General features: G+C 40.4%; 1 protein-coding gene across 1 annotated transcript; it reads right to left on the bottom strand.

Annotated features, from left to right (window-relative positions):
- Positions 1-28: 28 nt before the first annotated feature.
- On the bottom strand, positions 29-21,749 carry LOC119901243 (calcium-activated potassium channel subunit beta-2-like). Its single transcript, XM_038716827.1, has 5 exons — positions 21,625-21,749; positions 5,730-5,837; positions 4,538-4,708; positions 4,159-4,354; positions 29-1,380 (listed from the first exon to the last, which is right to left on the bottom strand). Exons 1-5 carry the CDS (start codon positions 21,672-21,674, stop codon positions 1,096-1,098), a joined length of 810 nt encoding a protein of 269 aa, XP_038572755.1. The 5' UTR covers positions 21,675-21,749; the 3' UTR covers positions 29-1,095.
- Between the last annotated feature and the right edge of the window lie 1,740 nt (positions 21,750-23,489).

Genomic DNA, 23,489 nt, shown 5'->3' on the forward strand with positions numbered 1-23,489 from the left:
TATCTTATACTGACTCTTCATGTAGGCCTTCATTTCAGCCCCTGTCTGAAACAAGCTGTAAATGCTCATGTCTCTTTAAGGCCCCCCTTTCAAAGCCCACTATCTTCTGATTGGCCAAGACCTGAAGCATGTTACCAGGCTGTTGTTGCCGCTGAGTGGTACTGGCAGACTGAGTATAGGTGTGAGGAGCAAATGACCATATATTGAATACCAGCTCCGTCTAGCTTCGTGTGTTGTAGAACAAAGTCACTGGTAGAAAAAGCTGTAGATTCAGAGCAGAGCATTCAGAACAGGAAGACAATCTGAGGTTTTTGCTCACAGGGATTTCTTTTAAATATTTTAACCTCATTATTTGAAGCTTTGATCATGTTTAACATGAACATCCAGCATTGTAGATAAGTCATAAAATATGGAAAAGCATAATAGGTGTCCTTTAAGAAGATGTGTCTTTAAAAAAATAGAATGACATTTTAGGAAATACACTCAACCGCTTTCTTGAGGGAATTGGAAGAGAAGATCAATATCAGCAGCTTGTTAGTTTTGCTTAACACAAAGATTGGTAACAGGGGAAAACAGCAAGCATGCATTAAACAAACAAGATATATAGGGTTAATTAAGTAGAGGTTCAGAGGTCCTGGTAGTGTTTTGTTACCTTTGGACAGGGCCAGGCCAGATGTTTGTTCTCTATCATTCCAGTTTGTTTGCTAAGATAAGCTAATTGGCTGTTGGCCGTAGCTTCATATTTAATGCACAGATAGGAGAGTGATGTCCATTTTCTCATCTTGGCAAGAAAGTGGATAAGCATATTTTCAAAAATGAACTATTCCTGTAACAACTAGCCTTGTGAAGCTAGAGATCGCAGAATAGGGTGCTTAAAAACATTATTTCACATTTGCACAAATCCTAGAAATTACTGACTAGAAATGTATGCTTCTAGCTGCTTTTAGATTGTCACTGAGAATCCCAGCATTCCAGCTGTCACATTTCAGCTTTCCCTCCACTTTGTCTTTCAGTCTTGGCCCCATGAAGATCCTTCAGTTGTCCACGTGCCCATTTAACGGGAACTTCCCTTTAAACTTATGGCCTTCCCACCCTTCACCTCTTAATGCGGTTTAGTCGCTCGCTCATGATAGACAGGTACTGGGTCAGCTTCACCATGGCAATGATGATGGTTCCTCCAATCAAGGTGCAGGTTGGCCAGAACAGGGAGTGGAAGACGGCGACTCGACCATAGATCTGTGTCAGGATGGCACTGTCCATTCTGTCTGTTGGGTCCACAAAACACTGTACTGTGTGCTGAGATCTGAGACGCTCAGAAATGTTCTGAACTATCACATGTGTGGCTGCATAGTCCTTAAGGCACTTTGGGATGTAGAAGCACTGAAGGAAAGAACAGAAAAAGAGAAAAACTGAAACATTGTTTTGCTGTGGTAGTCCAGGTGTTATTAAGGTTCCATAAATATTTTGGCCATTCACAGTCAAGAACTGAGTTGCATCAGCTGGTCCTTCCTAAGTTCGCAGTAACTACTAGCTAGCTTCAAACTATCGATTTATTAAATCACTCAGCATCATTAAAACGTTTATAGAAATGTCTGAACTAATAAAGACTTTGGTCATTTGTTTATTGGTTCCTTGGTCACTGTGGCATCACAAGCTGTAACATGAATGCTGGCCAAACAATATATTAAACCTTCTCAGTTCACTTCATTATTAAGTTGCATTTCGATCAAGTGTCAGGTGAGATATGGTGGTGTTCCATATTAACCTTTTCCCTTCAATATAAATAGGTCAAATATTAGGATAAGTTTGCACTTTCAAACAGCTGGTGCACCCCCTCCAAAATACTTCCATATGATCCCTCTCATTCTATTGCATTTCCCAAATGTGAGTGATGGATTACATAACATAATTTGATTTGCAGATTTAAAGTTTAGAATAAATGAAGAGAAATAATTGTAGCCTTTGCTTAGTCAACTGACCATTCGCTAAGCCACGCCCTGAATACGCAGCCCGCCAATCACAGTGCAGTATAGGACTCGCTGTAACTGAAGTCCGGCACTTTCGTGGCTGTGTTCCATTGACTCGTATGCAAAGGAGTCATTTTCTAGATTTTTTTTGCTATATTTTTCCAAGATATGGTCAAACACTGTTCCTGGAGCACTTGTAATAATTAAAGTTGCTACCCAGAGAGCAGTGGCGTAAGGTGGTAACAATGGGCCTCAATGCAGGCTGTTATGATGGGCCTGTTACGAAGCACACATGCACACACTGCGTTCGTGTCTGTATTGGCAGATTTATGTGCCTTGTTTCCTTTTTGTGCAAGGTTTAACAACAGATAAGATTAGATGCAGTAAATACCTAATTAAAAGCTCTCTAAATTCCATATTAACATATTAAATTCAACAGTTCTCTTTGTATGCATCTCTCTCTAACACAAAAATCTGCTGCTGTGGCTGTGCTGAGTGCACCTGGACGCAGCAGTCTAAAGTACCATCATGTGATGGATTTTAGAGTTGAAATGTGTCACCTAGACTTTTGTATTTGCAAAGTACAGAAGTCAGAGAAAGTTATAAGGAGCATGGCCTGTGCTGTCATTGTCAAAATCCTGAAACATCACCACAAACAGCTGAGTGCAGGAGGTGTCAACAGTGCTGAAATTACACTTTTTGGGGCAATTTCAGTACAATAACCTCCTGAATCACGACAACGACATTCCTCTTAGATAGAGGCAAGACAGTACGGTGAATAAGAAAGAAAAGTGGTCAACTCTTAACACAACACCATGTCCTGAAAACAGGCCAGCTACAGCGCACACACGATGTAATACCCACAGGCACATCCACAAAATTAAACAGGTAGGCCTACTGAGCAGCGAGCTGACCCTGACAGCCTTTTCTCCTGTTTGTTTTCTCTCTTGTTTGTCTCTTCTTGAAACAACTTTTATGTGTGAATAGCATGACTGCTAGCTTGCACGTGTGCTCTGCTAGTCTAATTGTCAGATTTTGCACTTCACTCAATTTCTGGAGTCTTGTCGTGTTGTCACATGATCAAATAGAAACTTTAGACTGAGCATTCAGCAGTCAGTTATTTTACCCACAAAAGTCTGTGATGTGAGACACCACGGCAAAGGGGGAAATGCACATATGAGTGTATATATAGCACTCGATCGCCATTGAAAAGGCAGTTTGAGGTGAAATGTGTGTTTAGTAATGAGTGATGAGACTCAATTCATTTTTACCATGTAACTGACAAAGATCAGCCCGTACACGGTGGGGCTGCCACCGTCAAGGGCCTACAGTAGAGTGCCGGCCCCGATGCAGCTGCACTGTCTGCACTGTCTATACCTACGCCCCTACCAGAGAGGTTGAAAAGAGAAGTAAGATTTTATCCCTTTCCAAAGCCTGAAAAAAATCCTAAAAAATGTAGGCTGTGGATTGTTCCTAATGGAGCTAATGCTAACTAACTTAACTTGCTACTGAATGTGGGCTAATGTTATATAACCCTACTGTTTTGGTTTTTTCATGATTGCAATAATGAACAGAGCAATGGTTCACCTTTACTCTGTGATCGGTAGGCTTTAGCTTCTGTCTTTAGTTGTTTCACGTCAGTTTGACAGCCTGAATACAACCTTCAAATGTATAATGCAAACCTTTCAGTCTCCTTTCTGAGATTGCTTTTTTCCCTTTTCCAAAAACCATTTCTTCAGGGAGTGCAGTTATAGATAGTGACTGCGCCGTGATAAATCCGACAGGTCCAATAGTTTGTCAGACACAGTAATTTAGGGGGGGGTGTGACTTAGCAAAGGGGTTAATTAATTACTTTAATTCCCATGATGCTAAAACCACAAAAATGTTTTCATAAATCAAGTAAGAAGTAGGGTAATTTTCTCATAAGCTCACATATAATCAGACTTCTTTTTGCAACCTGTAGACCTGCAGGCCTTTAGAGATAATGCAGCTTTAAGGTACTCATGCAGTGCCTTCATTTTTTAGACCCAGAGGTTCCCGCGTGGTCAATCCAATTAAAACGCTCCATACCTAGATGCCAGCTCATCGTGGTTTACAGCAATTATACTGCAAATTTTGTCAAAGATACCAGTTAGATACCAGAGGGGGAGGGAACAGGGAAACAACAGCAACACAATCAGTTGTAAAGTACCTCAGGACTGCTGTCCTGCGTCTCCTCGTTGTGCAACAGTCGTACCACCTTTCCTGAGGAGTTGAGGCTGACATACACCTGGAGACAGGGATAACGGGAACTCTTCCAGCATTCTGCTCCACAGCTGTATGAACAGTTTACATCCCACACAATGGTGGAGTTGACAATAGTACAGTTAGCCTCGTCTGTCCATACACTGTAGAGAAAGAGCAGTCATTTTCAATGCAATTGTACTTTCAAAGTGGTTAGTTCGTTACTGTGTGTGAATATGCAGACGATCATACATTTTAAGTCAATAATCACAATGAAGTCAACATAAAAAGAACATATTTCTGTTTTCTGAACTGAAACTGTAAGTGACCTTGTGACCTGTTATTACCTGTCCGAGTAAGAGCGCAGTATGGTGATTCCCAGGACAAAGTACATCATGACAGAGAGAAGGACCATACTGAGGCCCAGCAGTATGGCTCTGTCCTCTCCTGCCCTCAGAGCTGTCACTGTCTTCCTCTTGTCCAGGACGTCATATTCACGAATCTTCTGATAGATGGATCTAAAAAACATTAAAGAAGCCCCTTGACAGTTTGAAATGTATACTGTACTTTTTACTTGTTTGGCTTCTAGATACTTGATATACTTTTTTCTTGTCTTATGAACGAAAATGCTACATGAGATCCTCAAATGAAGTCTTGCTTGTTGTTTCTAAGCTGATCCCGAAGACTAAATGTGATTGTACCCTTTTGACTTTAAAGAGGTGGTATTATGCTCATTTTCAGGTTCAAAATCCTATTTAGGGGTTGTACCAGAACAGCTTTACATGGTTTAATTTTCAAAAAACCTTATTTTTTGTCATACTGCACATTGCACAATGTATCTTTCATCCATAAAGTTTTAACTGAGCTCTGTCTCTACATCACAGTAACAACTTCATGTCCATTGACTGCTTGGAGGGTAGCTAGTGTTTGGAAGGGAGAGGAGAGGTGTGTGCTGCAGCTCACTGTTTTTCCACCAGTGTTTTTGAGGGCGAGTTGGACTAGCCGCTTGGCGAGCGTTATATGAAGCGCATTTAGCTTTCATCCACGTGACGTCACAGGGATGAAAGGGAAGCGTCTGGACTACAAACAAGATGTTTTCAGGCAGTTCAGAGCAGAGTTTTCTGTGGGAGATGGGAACTCCCTTTGGGCTGGACTTTGATCTTTTTCTCTTTGCAAACATATTACATGCACTAAAAAGGTATATAACTCAATAAAGGAGAGGGAACAAGCCAAAAAGCATGATGCACCTCTAAGTGTGTTCATCTCTTACCCTTCAACTGACAGTTTAACTGCTTTCAATCTCTACACCTCAACTGACCTTTCAACAAATATTTACCCTTTAAACTGCTTACATGCCAACTGACACTTTAATTATTAACATTGCACACACTTAAACTGCTTTGATGATTTCTCTTCAACCGATATTAAATGTGCTCATCATTTGCTCTTCAACTGACAGTTTGACTGCTTTTTACACTGAAATTTTGATCATTGCCATGGTGAACATCGAAACAAATCGAACAAGGCAGCATTCATTACCTGCGGTCATTTCTTCCATCTGTGGCTTTACTACCTGCCCACAGAAACATCCTATCTGAGGAATGAGAGAATTGTAGTCCACCGTTGCTGCCAGAGGAGATGACACACCTGCAAAATATAGAGACTGTAACTCAAAAGACATACACACCCAGCAGGAGCTGACTTCTGTTATTCTAATGGGCAAGGACAATTAGGCCAGAAATACTATGGGCTGTGGCTCAGATCTACAGAAAAACTCCAATGCTGCCATAAATGTGTACTGTAGTTCAGTCAGGGACATTTGAAAGCCAAAAATGTTAGTAAAAAAGTTTCAACCAGGTCTGTTAAACAGAGAAAAAACTATATCATCTCCACAACTAGATACACTTTAACATCAGACACGGAACACTGTCTGATGTTAACATACAGTATGCTCTGAAGATAAGGTGAATTCATGATGCATTTTAAAGAAATCATTTATTTATTTTATTTGCCACTTTTTATAGAGAATAAATACATGCTATTATACTTGTTTCAGAAACACCCTTACATTTGGCAAGACGATCATGATAGTATACAAAAAATGTTTGATTACCACTGATAAGTATCAGTGACCGCAGCTCTGTTTCTAAAACAACACTAAATATATCAGTTGTACTAGGGTGTGCAAACCGCAGATAACATCAAAAAGGCAAAAACAACCCCAGCTGGTTGTCAAAATATATGTTCATATGTCATCGCTGAACTGACCCTGCATGCCTCACAGTTATTTACAACACAGGCTTAACGGGTATCTTTCATCAGTCATCAATAAGAGTCCTGTGCTCACTCTGAGAGGTTATAACGTTGTCAGCCCAGCTGTATGTATGTATGTGTGTGTGTGTGTGTGTGTGTGTGTGTGTGTAGACATGTTAATAGAATATGTTCATTAATTAACAAAAGAAAAAATGAATGGACAGAGGAAAAAACTAAATCAAATCAAAATCTGGTGTGACCACCCTTTGCCTTCAAAACAGTATCAGTTCTTCTAGGTACACTTGCACAAAGTCAAGGATTTTGTAGGCATATCATCAGATGTATGATTTAAAGGAGACTTATTGTGCTTTTCCATGTTTTATGACTCATCTTCAATGTTACAATGTTGGATGTACATGTTAAACATGGCCAAAGCTTCAAATAATGAGGTTAAAGTATTTAAAAGAAATCCCTGTGAGTAAAACCTCAGATTTCCTCCTGTTCTGAATACTCTGTTTTAAACAGCTTTTTCTACCAATGGCTCCGTTCTGACACACGGAGCTAGACGGAGCCAGTGTTCCATATATGGTCATTTGCTCCACACAGCAATGCTCAGTCTGTCTACCGCTCAGCAGCAACAATAGCCTGGTAACATGCTTCAGGTCTTGGCCAATCAGAAGACAGTGGGCTTTGAGAGGGGGGGGGTCTTAAAGAAAACTCTAAAGCATCGGAAATATTGGAATTTGCATTCTTGTTCAGATTCTTAGTAGACTTACTTAGAGTAGCCTTTGCCTCATTTACATGTTTGTAGACAAACTAATTCAGTGCGACAGAATATAAATCTGCCCACATATCTCCCTGTTAGTGAGAAAAAACATGTAACCTAAAATAAGTGTGGAGCTGACATTGTGTGTGTGTGTGTGTGTGTGTGTACGTGTCTTTCCTGAGAACATGGGTTGGTTTGATTTATGTGTGTGTTAACTGACTGCATGCCTACACAGGTCTACAGTGTCTCTGAGTGTTATATTTCTCAGAAGAATTTATCTTTGTAAACTAATGGAAAATCTCACATAACATGACATGTCATTTCTTTACAGTTGAAGACCTCCTGACCTTGTGAAGGTCGCACAGCACAGCACTGTCACTGAAATCAGATAGAAATTGTCTGATGTCACAATGACCGCCTCCCTCTTCAGCTGCATCTTCTCTCTCCCAGGCCCCTTCAGCACTTTTCCCTACCTGACTACCAGATCAACGAGCTGAGCGGGCCATTCTTTAGAATTCCATAGAATCAGTGCTCACAGTGATTCTTAGCATTCTTTTTGAAGAATTTGCCTGATAAAATCAGTTAATAAGATGTGTTTAACACTATAAAATTTGCTCAATGTTACATTCACTGCCTTTGCCATCCAGAATAGCAGAGAACATCCCATTTCAGTGGGTTGGTTTTATATATACATCGATGCTGACTGGGTAATTCAATTCAATTCAATTCAATTCAATTTTATTTATATAGCGCCAAATCACAACAACAGTTATCTCACAGCGCTTTTCATAAAAGAGCAGGTCTAGACCGTACTCTGTGATGATATTTACAGAAGCCCAACAGTTCCCACCAAGAGCAAGCACTAGGCGACAGAGGCAAGGAAAAACTTCCTTTTAAGAGGCAGAAACCTCGAGCAGAACCATGGCTCAGGGTGGGCGGCCATCTGCCTCGACCGGTTGGGGGTGAAGGAGAGAGAGAGGGAGAGAGAGAGAGAGAGAGAGAGAGAGAGAGCAGGAGAGGAATAGAGAGAAAAAGAGGGATGTAAGGAGAGAGAGAGGGGAGGGAGGCAGCCTACACAATATACACACAGAGGTACAGACAGTGAAGGTGATGTTGCTATAGACTAAATGAAAAATGGTACAGATATTTATAATAGTGTTAATGGTAACAATCATAATGTTAATGATTATAATAACAATAATATCAATAAGACTAGCAACAATAGTCGTTGCAGCAGAGGGTGTCGAGCAGGAACACGGGGGCAGCAGGTGACCCGCAGCCACAGATCCAGACTCCACAGCTCCAGAGCCAGAAAACCTGCAGGAAGTGATAGGAGGAGAGAGGAGAGGGACGAGAAAGCACAAGACTACCAGAAAGGGGAGAAGTTGTGTTAGTAACATGCAATAATGGGATGAGGTTGCATACAGAGGGAGAGAAAGTAGAGGAGAGAGGAGCTCAGTGCATCATGGGAAATCCCCCGGCAGTCTAGGCCTATAGCAGCATAACTAAGGGATGGTTCAGGACTACCTGAGCCAGCCCTAACTATAAGCTTTATCAAAGAGGAAAGTCTTAAGCCTACTCTTAAATGTGGAGATGGTGTCTGCCTCCTGAACCCAAACTGGAACCTGGTTCCACAGGAGAGGAGCTTGATAGCTGAACGCTCTGGCTCCTAGTCTACTTTTGGAGACTCTAGGAACCACAAGTAACCCTGCATTCTGGGAGCGCAGTGCTCTGGTGGGGTAGTAAGGTACTATGAGCTCTTTAAGATAAGATGGTGCCTGACCATTAAGAGCTTTGTAGGTAAGAAGAATGATTTTAAATTCTATTCTGGATTTTACTGGAAGCCAATGCAAAGAAGCTAAAACAGGAGAAATGTGATCTCTTTTCCTGGTTCCTGTCAGAACACGTGCTGCAGCATTCTGGATCAGCTGAAGAGTCTTAATGGACTTTTTCGAGCAGCCTGATAATAAGGAATTGCAGTAATCCAGCCTAGAAGTAACAAATGCATGGACTAGTTTTTCTGCATCATTTTTAGACAGGATGTTCCTGATTTTCGCAATATTACGTAGGTGAAAAAAGGCGGTCCTTGAAATTTGCTTAATGTGAGACTTAAACGACATGTCCTGATCAAAGATAACTCCAAGATTCCTCACAGTGGTGCTGGAGGCCAGGGCGATGCCATCCAGGGAAACTATATCTTTAGATAATGCGTCACGGAGGTGCTTAGGCCCCAGAGCAATAACTTCAGTTTTATCTGAGTTTAACATGAGAAAATTACAGGTCATCCAGGTTTTAACATCCTGAAGGCACATTTGAAGTTTAGCTAACTGATGAGTTTCATCTGGCTTGATCGATAGATATAACTGAGTATTATCTGCATAACAATGAAAGCTTATGGAATGTTTCCTGATAATATTGCCTAAAGGAAGCATATATAAAGTGAAGAGGATTGGTCCGAGGACAGATCCTTGAGGAACTCCATGACTAACTTTGGCATGCATGGAGGACTCATCGTTAACATGTACAAACTGAAATCGATCTGATAAATAGGACTTAAACCAGCTTAGAGCGGTTCCTTTAATGCCAATGAAATATTCCAGTCTCTGCAATAGGATCTGATGGTCAATGGTATCAAATGCAGCACTAAGATCTAATAAAACCAGTACAGAGACAAGTCCTTTGTCTGATGCAATAAGGAGGTCGTTAGTAATTTTCACCAGTGCTGTCTCTGTGCTATGATGAGCTCTAAATCCTGACTGAAAATCCTCAAATAAACTATTGCTCTGTAGAAAGTCACACAGCTGTTTAGCAACTGCTTTCTCCAGAACCTTAGAGAGAAATGGAAGGTTAGATATAGGTCTATAGTTTGCTAAAACATCCGGATCAAGTTTGGGCTTTTTCAGAAGAGGTTTAATTACAGCTACTTTAAAGTACTGTGGTACATAGCCTGTTGATAAAGATACATTGATCATATCTAGTATAGAGGTGCTGACTAAGGGTAAAACATCTTTAAGCAGCCTAGTCGGGATGGGGTCTAAGAGGCAGGTTGATGGTTTAGATGAAGAAATTATTGAAGTTAGTTGGTAAAGATTGAGGGAAGCAAAACAGTCTAAACATGTATCTGGTTCTACAGCTGTTTCTAAGGTTCCTGAGTTAAGAGATAAGTCGGTGCCAGTTGAGGGCAGGTCTTGGTGAATTTTGTCTCTAATAGCTAGAATTTTATCATTAAAGACCTCTGACACACTGGGAATCCTTAGCAAAACTATTCACACCATTTTCAGATAGAACCTGTTCTCACTTCCCTCATCAGCCCTGCATTCACCAGACCTTCTGTTGATTCACCTGCTCACCTGCTCTCACTTCCCCTAACAGTCAGTCTCTCTGTAGCAGCCCAGGACCTTTATTCCTCCATCAGTTTGTCGTAGTGGCTATCTTGCCTTGTGTTTTTGCTTTTGACCTCCTGTCACCCTAACCTGGACCAGAAACCACACATCTGCCTAACATTATACAATGCTAACTCCAGTGTTGTGTTTTATTAAAGTGTTACAACACTGTGTTTAAGCTTGTAAAGTAGGAAGAAGAAAAACACCTGGCTACTTTCCTTTCCAACTTCCAACCAAAGCCATGACCTTGGAAATACTACAAAAGAAACCAAAAGGACAACGGATGCAGGTGGAGCTGCACTGCATCAGTGAATGTCTGTGTCATTGCCTCCACCTCTGCATAGTCTTTCTGTCTCTCTGTTTGTCTGTCTGTGATTACCTAAGCAGAGTCAGGTGTGTCGGACCTGAACTGAGCCTCACCAGCTGCCCTCCATTCTGCAATCATGTCTCCTACAAGAAAACATTTCCAGCCATCTTATTGTATTGGTGATTGTTATCTTTTTGAATCTTATCTAACTGTGTTTTTGCTCTTCAGCACTGCTCTCTGCCTCCAGCAGTTAACCTGTTGGTTTTGCCTCTAAACTCTGGTCCCTGCTTGGCTCTGCTTAATCTCTGGGATTCCCCTGTCCCTTGGGTTCACTGTAACTACATGGCAAAATATATGTGAGGTGAGATGCATTGTGATTAAGATGCACAGTAACTTTTAGATAATAAACTGTTGGGTAACACAGGTGACATAAAAGGGTTGCTAGTTGACATGCATCAACTGAAACACTAACTTATTCCTAAAGCAAATCTGTATTGCGCCTTTCTAGTCTTTGTGACCACTGAAAGCATTTCTTGCACTACATCGCATTTACCGATTCACACACGTTCATACACTGAGCTTAAGTACTCAAACAGAAACTAACATTAACACACATACACCGATGAAACAGCCAGTTCGGGGCTCAGTATCTTGCCCAAGGACACTTCGACACTCAGCCTGGAGGAGCCGTGGACTGAATCACCAATTAGCTCTAACTCCTGAGCCACAGCCGCCCATGCACTACAAAATTCAAATATAACTGACCATGCAGCAGAAGTGGCACAGCATTAGTACTCATGTGGAGTTGATGCTGGCGACATGACGGATGTAACTCCAATATATACTCTCTTTAGCTGTTTTGGTCTCCACCAACTCCTGAGGGAAATATCTGACTCTAGAGCTGCTAAATGCTCCACTCACCAGCTATTCAATAACTTGGTCTGTCTGCTGTTTGGTGGGAATGTGGTGTGCAGAGGGTCTGTTAGAAACAAACTGAAAAACTTTACAAAGCCCCATAGAGCTGAGAGTGACTGCAGAGTAAGGTGACAGTTCTTTGTGGGTTTGTGACTATGAAGAGGCGCTCTCACACTGCTTTATTTTCCAGAATTATTACGCCAATATGCCAGCTCGCTGCGCTGCATGAAAGGTACCGAGCCGGAAAGGGGGGTTAGACTTAATCCGCCTCTGAGCTAGGAATTTTGGTAGAAATAGAGGCAGAAAGATGTCTGTGTGAAAAGCTTCAGCGCTGTTGTGTTGTCTACAAGTTATGGTCTTTTGTTTTTCACGGTCTAACCCGGAAAGTCGGATCGCTGTGTGAAAGCACACACGGTTGAGGGATTTTGCTGAAATATGTTGCTGAGTATGAATGAGCACAGGGCACAGTGCAACTGGGGGCACCAGCCGCATTGCACGTTGCCTTTTGACCCTAGTATAAATTTATTAAAAAATGCAACTTTAAATCTTTAACTCTGTTTATTCAGTTAAACCTGGAGTCAGTCAAACTGGGAATGGTAGACGCACAATGTGCACACACACATACCAACATTGTTTTCAGACTATAGTGATCTCAAGATAAACATGAACATGCATTTGATCAGATCCCTCTCTCCTGTATTTCTCAACACCAATTACAAGACATTAATGTCAGCTGTTTTAAGAGCATTTTCACTGTTGACTGAAATGATGTCAAAGAAAAGTTTGAGGGTTCACATGCTCCCTAATGTTTTGAAATTCAATGGCTTAAAAGTGGTTCTGATCCAGGGACCCCCAGGTGTTCTTGAGGAGGTGCACTCATATTACAGTTGATGTTTAATTTTTTAATTGACTGTCTTAATGATGTGGTAAAACTGTTAGAAGTCAGGGGGGGGAGTTCACCATGAACAAAAACAACAACAAACAAATAAACAGCAGACCAAAACACCAGGAAGCTGTTGGTACCTGGCTACTAAAGCAGGAGCAGTCAACATGACAGAACTAAATATTGACAGAGGCATGCGTCACTACACACACAGACACGCTTGGTCTATAAACGTAATAGAGCCAGGAATGATGGACCACCTGATGGGTGCCTGAGTCAATATTTGCTTATCCTATAAATGCATGCTGTCCGGTTGGTGGTTGTGAGCACTGTTTTAGATAGGCCTTTTAGGACTGGAGAGCTCTTAGCTGCAGCTTAGCAACAGCTTGACTTCCTTGAAATATATGCTGGTGATAAGCATGGTGGGAAATGTCAACACTGATGACAACACTTAAGACTGAAATACAAACCACCCAAGGGGTCATAATATAAATCTAAGGGAAAATGAGATGAATAACAAGATGAGAAAATAGTTGTTGCTTCACAAATAATGTTCATTTTATTCTGATGTTGAATCTATTTTTGTTATTTTTATTTTTTTCAAAATTGAAAATATAGGATAGTTTTACCTTTGGTTGGTTGCTCGCAACTCAGACATATTAGGAGGAGTCACGAGCAGGTACTGCTTCATGGTCAAGATTCATAAGCCAAGAAGGTTGGAATCTACAGAAGGCCTAAGCGGCCACCCATTCAAATATTTTTCTTTCTCCATTTTACCGTAATAACGGGATAATTTTCTTGTCATCTCGAGATAACACAGGAGTTGGCAGGAGTGAAGAAATATTTATATATTTAATGTCACTGGTTAGCTCAGTTGGTAGAGCTCTTTTTTATAATACTCTTCAATAAAGTTCTTCTGAAGAGGCTGTTTCACATTCATCAACCCATCATTCCCAGGCAGAGGCAATTCTTGTGCTCCTCATTCAGGGGAATCCATTTAACGTTACACATTATTTCGGTACCTTTGAAATAGCCGTCGGGAAATGTGTGATTGGATTCCCCTGAATCTCTTCATAACAACTTTGTTGAAGAGGATGATAAAAAATACACAAAAAAAGAAATAAAATCATTGAGAGCCGGGGTCAAGCACACATTCCTTGGATTACAAGACCTGTGCTCTACCGACTGAGCTAACCAGAGACACTGGAGATGTTTTCTTAAATTATCCTAAAGAAACACACCTGCCAACCCCTGTATTCAGCTATGGTTTGGACCCCAGGAAGAATAGCTGGTGCTTCAGCTACACCTAATGAGGATCCTAATAAATGAAATGAAATAAAATCTCGAGATCACAAGATAATTATCCCATTATCTCAGGAAAACAGAGTAAAAAAACATCGGAATGGATGGCCACTTAGGGCTTCCGTAGTGTCATACTCTCCATGCATTAACATGATCTGATGTCACCTCACAAGGATTCCTGGTAATACAGTCTTAGAAAATGAAAAGCATTTAAACAATATTTGTTACTGCCACTTGGCTCAGTCTAAAGACTCTTCTTAGCCCAGTAGCTTTATCCCCATGGTAATGCTAGAAAACAGTTTAACAGGTTTTTAAAGATCATTTTCAACACTGTGAGACTGAACAAAGGTGCAATTCTTTATTCAGACTAAGGCTGAACGATTAACTGTTTTTATATTGACTTATATTGGTTGGTCATTCTGTGAACAAATAATAATTTATAGCTTGTCAACTGAACTCAGTAACAACATGATTAGATTGTAAGCCTACTGAATGGAACACTAACAAATATGTATATATGTTGTGTGTAGTATACTGTGTATGTATATATTGGAACGGCAGTAGAGGAAGACAGAAAGTAAATTCAAACCCAAACACAACAAGAGCTTATTTTAGCTTATGTTTTTAAACTATATGAGTATAGTGATGATATGGAGCTCACCTGATTTCTGATGGTGGTGTCGGACAAAAGTCAATGGTCAGACTGTCTGAGCAGTTGTCCCCTAACATGGCACCTTGCACTTTAGAACACCTCCACCCATGGGCTTGTGTTTGCCTTTATCCAAACTATGGCTTCCTTTTGATACACTTAATAGTCCTGGCTGCTGCCTGATAGCAGGCTCAACAGTCTTCATTGCTATACATCCTATTTCAGAGGAAAAGAAAGAATGCTTCAAAAAGTTCCAAACCAAATTAACTCAAAATTTGCTAATGGATTCTAATATGCAGAAAGCAAACCAATGAAAGCGGAGAAAAAAACGGCAAAGAGTCAATAACAATCCATTATTCTCCAAATAATTAAAGCCCATAAGTCTTTGTGGCTGAGGTGAAAGAAGCCCGGTCTGCCGTGTCAGGTCTATAACAGCGGTGTCCACGTCAGCCTCATCAGCATCTGTCGGTGTGGATGTGGGAGGTGGCTGGGTTGTGTGGAAGTGGGGTGGTTTTGAAAGACGAAGGAGACGTGGACGTGAAAATAATGACGTTCCCACAACCCAAGTCAGGAATCCTCTCCACTCTATGTCAACAACGTCTGTCCTCCCCACTACTGACCAAACTCTGGAAACAGCTGCTATATAAAACTTGGCAAAGTGATGGCAGGCAGAGTGTAAATAATGCTATTTAAATAATCTGGGGCAATCACTCTCACTGCACTGCTACATTTATTTAGTACACAGATCTTAGAGTGGGCCCAGTTTTTGGTCAAGCTTGTCTACCATGTCCTTTTAGTATGTGCTGTGGAGATGGAATGGAGTTGGAGGAAATACTTTAAAAATAAATATCCTTTGCTGGGTATTTCTTTCCCTTAGCAATAAATATCTGGACAGTACATTAGCTCAACGGTTAGCACTGTTACCTCACAGTTGGAATGTTCCTGGTTTTGCTGTCTGCGTAGAGTTTGCATGATGTCCCTCGGTCACTGTGTGTGTGACTTATAGTTTACCCAGATTTGAAACTGCCCGTGGTAAACTGATGACACGCTACCTCCTCAGAACTACACGGCATCTAGACAAAGTTAACAACTCCCTCAAGAAGAAAGTTAAACATCTAGCAGCTAAAGACGCAAAATGACTGAACGATTCTCCAAAACTCATGTTTGTGTATGTAATAAACAAACGATATGTAACATGTTATTTAGTGAGCTTTGTTTTACCTTTGGGACAGCCCCAGGCTTTCCCCCAGCTTCCAATCTTTACGCTAAGCTAATCACTTGCTGGCTCAAACGTTGTGCTTACTGTGTGCAAAGATAACAGTGGTTTAGACAACTAAAAAAGAACATTTTTGGGGAAAACCTGTGCTTATGTTTTCAATTAAAAAAACAAGAATTGCTTGTGCGAGGATGCAAACTCACCAAAGTCCAGTGTGCCTCATTCCCATTCCCCTTACTTTCCTCCACATAAAGAAGACACTACTTCCTGCACTGACACTGAACACAGCCGAATGCCCAAAAGGGTTTGTGTCTGTCAGCTTGATGCAATCAAATAAGAAAAATATATTTATATATAATTATATAACGTGCAGAGCTTGAAGTCAAGAGTTTCAATTTATATCATTATAGTCTTCAACCACTTTTTCAGTGGATGGGCCAGAATCCAGATTGCATTACCTGCCGTCATCTAATGTCTGACACCACAGTCCCATGGTTGGCTTTGTCCTTTCAGTGGATGACAGATATCTGAAACAATAGTTGTGTCTGTACTTGTGTATGTGTCAAGTAGCACATTATTGTACCAAAAGGGTTTCATACTGGATAAAAGCAGAGGCATGAAAGGTGATGTAAGTGGCTAAAAAATGTAAAAAGGAGGACAAAAAGTAACTATTTCATGTAAATGTGTTTTGTGTACAGATGCATATGCACATGGACACATGTCTTCAGTTGTAACTTTAACATGAGTCGTGCCATTTGTAACGAACAGAGCTATTTCCTAACCTTTCTTATAACTGTTAAAAAGGTCATGGGCAGCATATCTTGCTGACAACAGGAATGTTCTCTGATGTGGTCACACATCCTATGCCATACACACATGCTCACACATACTGTCCACATACTGCAAGCTGTCCTCAACTATATCCTTAGACATAGCTACATACAACACCATGACATACACTGACTCTCTCACACACACGCACACACACGCTTGCTTCATCATAAGCAGTTCAAAAGGCAAACTGTCAGGTGGCAAGATGACGGCACAGGTGCAGACACACAGGCATGCCTGCCACACTCACACCCACACCCACCCACCCACAGTGTGTCTCAGCAGTGATGTCATGCTTCTGTTTCTGGAAGGTTATTTGGACGGTATGTGTTTCGGTGTGTGTAGCCTGCAGTTGTCTTTTGCCACCCGACTCACTGCAGAACACACGGTAAAAGTCAGACACAGCTGTTCAGCCTTCTTTAGAATAAAATAGTTAAGAAGCAGCTTATAAAATAAAGCTGCAGTAAAAATGACTATATACTAAATAAAATCAATACTGGAGATACACATGTGGGGTAAAACAAACGGGATAGTGCTGCTGCTGTCACTTTCACCCTCAACAACTCAACTTATTTTCAACTTGGGCTGCCACTGCTGTTACATTGCTTCAGACAGAAGAACAAGAGTTTGTTTGCCATTTGGATTTGTGAAGAACTCTATTGAATAACAGAGAGAGAGAGAGAGAGAGCTAACATCATGCCACAAACTGAGGACCAGCAGTGGAAATTCAGACTAGCAGACCAGACTGATAAATATATTAAACAATTGTACTGAAAAAAAATTCTAATGATTATTATTTTCATTGTTAATTATTTCAGTAATTCTTCCTTTATTTGTTTTTTTTTATTTCATATTTGATACAGATTTGTTAGTTGTTTTTTATATATTTATTTTCTGCATTAACTTTATTTTGAAAATTTTTTTACACACACAAACGCACACTTTTACTGTTTTATTTACTTTATTTAATGAACTGCGTGAAATTAACAGTTCTTTTTTAATTCATTTGTAGCTTATTGTTGTTTTACATTCATGCCAATAAAGCTGAATCGATCTAAATTGAGAGAGAGATGTCTTAAACTGGAGTCAGAACAGTTGCGCACTTGAAGACCATCAAATGAGTGAAGCTGTAAATTGGTATATATTAATAAAATCATGGGTCTCCCTTTAAAGTTTCTGTTAACTATATTCAAGCAACACACTCCCAGTGTTTTACAGCAGACTGTAGCCCTTAGCAGAATTCGTCCACTTAAATGCAAGGCTTGTTTACCAAGAAAAGCTGGCAAAGGTTCACTGTGAAAATGTGTTTTGTTGTAAATATGTTCATTTTTAATGCATAACTGTAGCACAAAATAAATTGTATTTTTACCTGATGTCAGTGTCCTGTTTTTTTGGCAGGCCCTTAATACATGATGCGTGATTCTGAATAAAGTCGTGTTCATTCAGATTAACACAAACACTATAAAAAATACCAGAAAAACATAAATTAATTTATTCATAGACAGAAATAGTTATATAAGAATTAATAAGTGAACAGGGTGCTTGTAAGTTTTGTTCTTACGGGAACACATCTACTGACACTGCCCACTACCACTGTTCTCCAGGAGCCTATGATCACCAATATGGCTGCCAACAGGTGTTTTACTTCAAAGACATCTCTATTGCAGCTGGTAAGCAAAAGTGGGGTATGACTGACACATAACACTGGCTCACCGGCACAGGTCTCTTGCTGTTATGCTACAGCCACAATGATAAATTGCCAAACTGTGTTTCTTGACCTTGTATGAGAATGTGCTAAACAGAATGAGAGTGAAACAGGGGAAAAGACAGAGGGAGAGTTAGAAAGACAGTGTGATTTACAGTAGATAGGATTAGAGTTAGCTTGTCTGAGACATATTGTGTTGTGAGTGTTAGAATGGGTGCTAATAGAAGAGGGGTAGAGACAGCTGCTGTTAATGGTTCAGACCAGACTTGGTGGCTCCCCACAGTGTGGCACCATTATTGGAACGATCCACGCTGCCGGGAAGTCATTTCAGTACATGTAATTAAATGATCAGCAGATCTGCAGCTGAATTAAAATTTGGAGAATGTAACAGCTATTTGTTCAGTTTTTGCATGACAAATCTAAAAGAAAGGTATTATACTTTTATGTTTTTTTCTTCGGTATCTGTTTACTCTTTAAAGTGTCATACTGTTGTAAATAAATATGTGCATTTCACAGTACATTTGACAGTGTGACTGTTTTTCCCCCTGCAATAAGCAAAGTAGCATTAAAAATGATTTTTAGTAGCTTTCTCAACTCTGCTCCCATCCAATGGAAAGCTACTGCACTGATAAACACACACACTTCTGAAAAGAAGACGCAGTGTAAATAGTGATGAGAAAAGGAAGGGACAATGAAAAGAGAAATTAAGTATCAACACAAAATCAAACCTGAATTTAAACAAAACATTTAGAAACACAATGAGTCAACTTATTTTTGATCTCTTGGGGGCAGCAAAAAATAGGTGTAACAACAATGACATATTTTAACCTTCTAAGTTGTTTTAGGTGTTAGATAACCAGTGCCTGGCACAGAGAAACATTAGCATTACTTTGGCATCACGCTTCTGGCCACCTGATGAATGTAAGTCATATATTCACTATCTGCAATATGTTCACCAGTCAGTTGCTACCTCTGTCTGTCGGATGTTACTGACTCGGTTTTTAGGGCTCTTTGCTGATAACACATGACTGATATATCACAACAGGGTTTCACCCTGTTATTGATGGCTTTTACATGTTTTGTTCTAAACTTCCAGTCTTATGACATGGTCTGTGCAAAATGCCGCACAAAAACCTCATGGCAGTGAGCTTTGAAACCACCATGATGAAAGCAAAGTCATCAGATGTCGGAAATGACAAGACACATTGCATTCATTTTGTTTTCCTTTCAGTTATTGATAAAGACCATTACATGGAAGAGCTTCACCTAGTGGTGGGACTGCTCTTACACTAATGTTGCACCATTATCCTATCCACTACCCCCCAAACTTTTGGGCAATGTAATAAAACATCTTCTTGAACACGAAAATGCCTGTAGAGGACTTTGCGCCACCAAAGCTTTTCCTTTTCTCATTCTGTCAAACTGTCTGAACTTACCTTCAAGTGCTGCTGAAGTCAAAAAGTGTCCTGGCTGCAGGTGTTCATTTTGTATTTTAATCCCATGGCATGTTACTGTAAGAAGTGTCCTTTAGGCTGAGCCAACATGTGATATTCTGCCTGCCAGGGACGGAGCAGCCCCCAGCACTCCTCCCATACTTCAGACTGAGGGACAGCCATAATAGCCACACTGCCTCTTACTGCTCACACTAATAATGAGTGTGTGATGATGATAGTGGGATTTGGGGGAGAGAGACAAGTGTTTGGTGTATGAGATGTGGGAAAGGAAAGAAGAGTGAAAAGGAGGAGTTGTGAGAATGTAGGAGGAAAAAAGAAAATCACTTCAAAGTTGCAAGATAAAACTATTTTCCATTAAAGCGGCAATTCAGCCTGCTAGATGGCAGCTCAAAATGACTGTGTTGGGGGAAGAATTTCACCAATCAGCTTGGCAATGCACCTCATACCTCGAGGCAATTTCAAGTTAGTTAGGAAAATATTTTTGAAGAAAACAAACACAACCACCACTGCAACCTCCTCCCTATGTGATTGTTTTCTGGGATCCACCGTATGACAACTTTGGAACACAACACAAGGCAAAGCCACAATCACAAACAAAAAGACAAAAGAACACATTAGCACAACTTTGTAAGAGAGGCCTCTTCAAAGGATCAAACAAGGTATGACACTGCCGCACAAGTTCCTTACTCACTTAAAAAGTGTTTTAAGTAAACCCAGCTTAATTTACAGAAGCCCAACAACTTAGATTTGTAAAAGCAATATATAATTATTACAATTTTTGTGACTTTTTGGCCAAGATCTTTAGTATGCTCTTTTGGCTTTGAAGGCCCCATAGTCTACCCACACAGGTGTTTTCACTTGTGCTTTCCTTTCACACCAGTATCCTTACTGTTACTTTAAATTTGGCAACCTCACATATAGTTTATTTAATAATTTAGGGAGATGTGACACATTCTTTATTACACATTATTGTACACAGTATATTACATTCATACACAATTTGAATTGTTTTTTATTATAGTGATTGCAGCGGTTCAAGTCTCCACCTACTAAGCTCATTCTCCTTAAACTTTGGTTACTGTGAGCAACTGTATTTATGCAGCAGATGTGTTTAGACACTTTAGACACAGTGACCTCTAGTGGCAGCTGGCTGGCTTCTAAAGACAGCTGCAGGGCTCAGACTCAACACAGCTGAGCCAAAAAGTGTAGAAGAAGTCAATGTACATTCTCTGGCTGAGCGTTAAACTGCAGCATCTGAGGACACAGCACAAATAGGATTTTTTTCAAGACAAAAAATAAAAGCCTACCAGCATCTCAAAAGCATCACAAATGAACAACTAATTAACATGTAACTTGTGGTTTTTATCATTTTGATTTTGAATGGATTTAACACACAAGGTCTAAGCTTTACCTTTCGACAGAAGGCCGGGCGAGCTGTTTTCCTGTGCTTAGTTTCTTGCCAGCAGTCTCTTGGCTGTAGTTTCATATTTAATAGACACTGATGTTTTAGATCTGATTATCAGTGTTTTAATGAACTTCTAATTAAATGCTCCTTAATAGTTATGAAAGTGTCCAATAAAAGATATTTCTTTTTTTATGCACACCAGTATAGTTACATTTACAATGTTAAAATAACAGCAAACTTAAATGACTCATACCCTTCTCTATTAGCACTATACAACAATATGCCCAAAAGGTCGTTACAAACACATAAAGGTGTTAAAACAACAGGTGATGAAAACTGAATGGAGAAACAAATCAGTGGCTCACCCTTGGGTGCCTCGAGCACAGGCTTTTCTGAAGCTCCTCTGGTGTAGCATGCCTTTGATATGTTTATGTCTGACTGTCTGACTGTAACTGTCAGCCCGAGAGGACTGACTACATACATGCACACACAAACACATACACACGCACACACGCACGCAGGATGAAGTGCGATCCAATAAGCAAACACAGAGAGAATTGGAGGAAGTGACTGCTTTCCTCACTTTCCTGATGGTGATAGAGGGCGGTTGCGATTAGACATTTCCATCCAGTCCATCTAGCTCAGCCTGGAAGTCTGCGTGGAAATATGCTCACAATGAAGAGTCTAACATGTTCATGTTTAGCAGGTATAATGTACACCATGTGTGCCATCGTAGTTTTACATGTTAGCGTGTTAACATTTGCTAACTAGCACTAAACACAAAGCACAGCTGAGGCTGATAATAATGTCTTCAGTTTTGCAGGTATTTAAACCAAGCTACTGGAGAAAAAAAGTGTTGACCTGATGCTGGCACTAACCAAAGTTATTACAATTCACCCTGAGGAGGACATGAGTGTCATGGCAACATTAACAATGTGTTAATGACTTCAATATGTAAATAGAGTGTTTTCCTAAAACGTAGATAAAATTACCTGTCAGTCACAGATAAGATGGTAAAGGAAGGTGCTCTTTTTAGTAAAAAAAATTAAATTACCGGCCAAAGAAAATTATGTTAAGCAGGGTTAGTGCTTGCTCATGGTGGGATCTGTTGGGTCTCTGGAAATAATATTACAGAGAGTACGGTCTAGACCTGCTCAATATTAAAAGTGCAATTAGATAACATTTGTTATGATTGGTGCTATATAAATAAAACTGAATTGAATTGAATTAATAATACAGCAGCAAGTCATGGAAGTTCTAATTCTGTTGTTACAGTAGCATTATAAAGAAATGCACAATATCCAATTCCCAAATCCAAAAAACAGGTTTTTTATTGCATTGACACGCATTTACACTGATGACAACAGACCAAAGAATGGTTGCTTTTTACTGGTAGTATCACCATATTTAACAGCTGCATTTGTTACAGTTTGTGAAGAATTTGAACAGAAAAAAGTAATCCAAACACGCTTTCATGGGAAATGTCTGCAATCACCAGGGTCGCCATGAAAAACAGGAGAAAAACAGTTCATTTAGACAGCAGTTAGCAGATGGCAGCAAGGTGATCTGATTGTGAGACGTGGTTGTACTCTTGAACGAGGCTCAGCAGATGGCAGTGTGGAGTTATACATGTCAACACAGAGGGGACGCTGTTCGTCCATAGGAGGCACCATATCCTCAACCTACCATTTTCTCTCTCTCTCTCTCTTTCTACCTATCTATCTTGCTCTCTCACACAGACACACACACACACAGGCAGTGTTTTGAAACAGGGTTCACTCAGGGCTTAGCTTGGCATTCTATTTTAGAACTCCACCCATAACAGCTCTAAATGGACTTAGGGACTCCACCCCACCCCCATCCTCCTGTGGGACTGTGTGTGTGTGTGTGTGTGTGTGTGTCAGTATGTGTGTGTCTTTTAACGTGTGCGGAGGTGGTTACAAAAGAAAAGACAGGGAGGAATCAAAGGGCCAGCGTATTGGGAGGAAATGTAGGTCATGCTAGACAGGAGCGAGGAAGAAGTGAGGAGTATCGAGTCAGAGAGAGTCAAGAGGGAGTAAGACGAAGGAGGACAAGACACTCCCAGAATCCCTCATGTGTCCTCTGGAAAATGAACAGCAGGGACAGAGAGACAAAACGAGTCACTGAGGAGATGGAGAAAGCAGAGCTGCACTGAATCGATCACAAGGGTACTCTGTGTGTGTGTGTGTGTGTGTGTGTGTGTGTGTTC

The sequence above is a fragment of the Micropterus salmoides genome, unplaced genomic scaffold (genome assembly GCF_014851395.1).
Source record: "Micropterus salmoides isolate LMB-PRFRI ecotype aquatic unplaced genomic scaffold, ASM1485139v1 Ms_hic_scaffold_13, whole genome shotgun sequence".
Taxonomy (NCBI): Eukaryota; Metazoa; Chordata; class Actinopteri; order Centrarchiformes; family Centrarchidae; genus Micropterus; species Micropterus salmoides.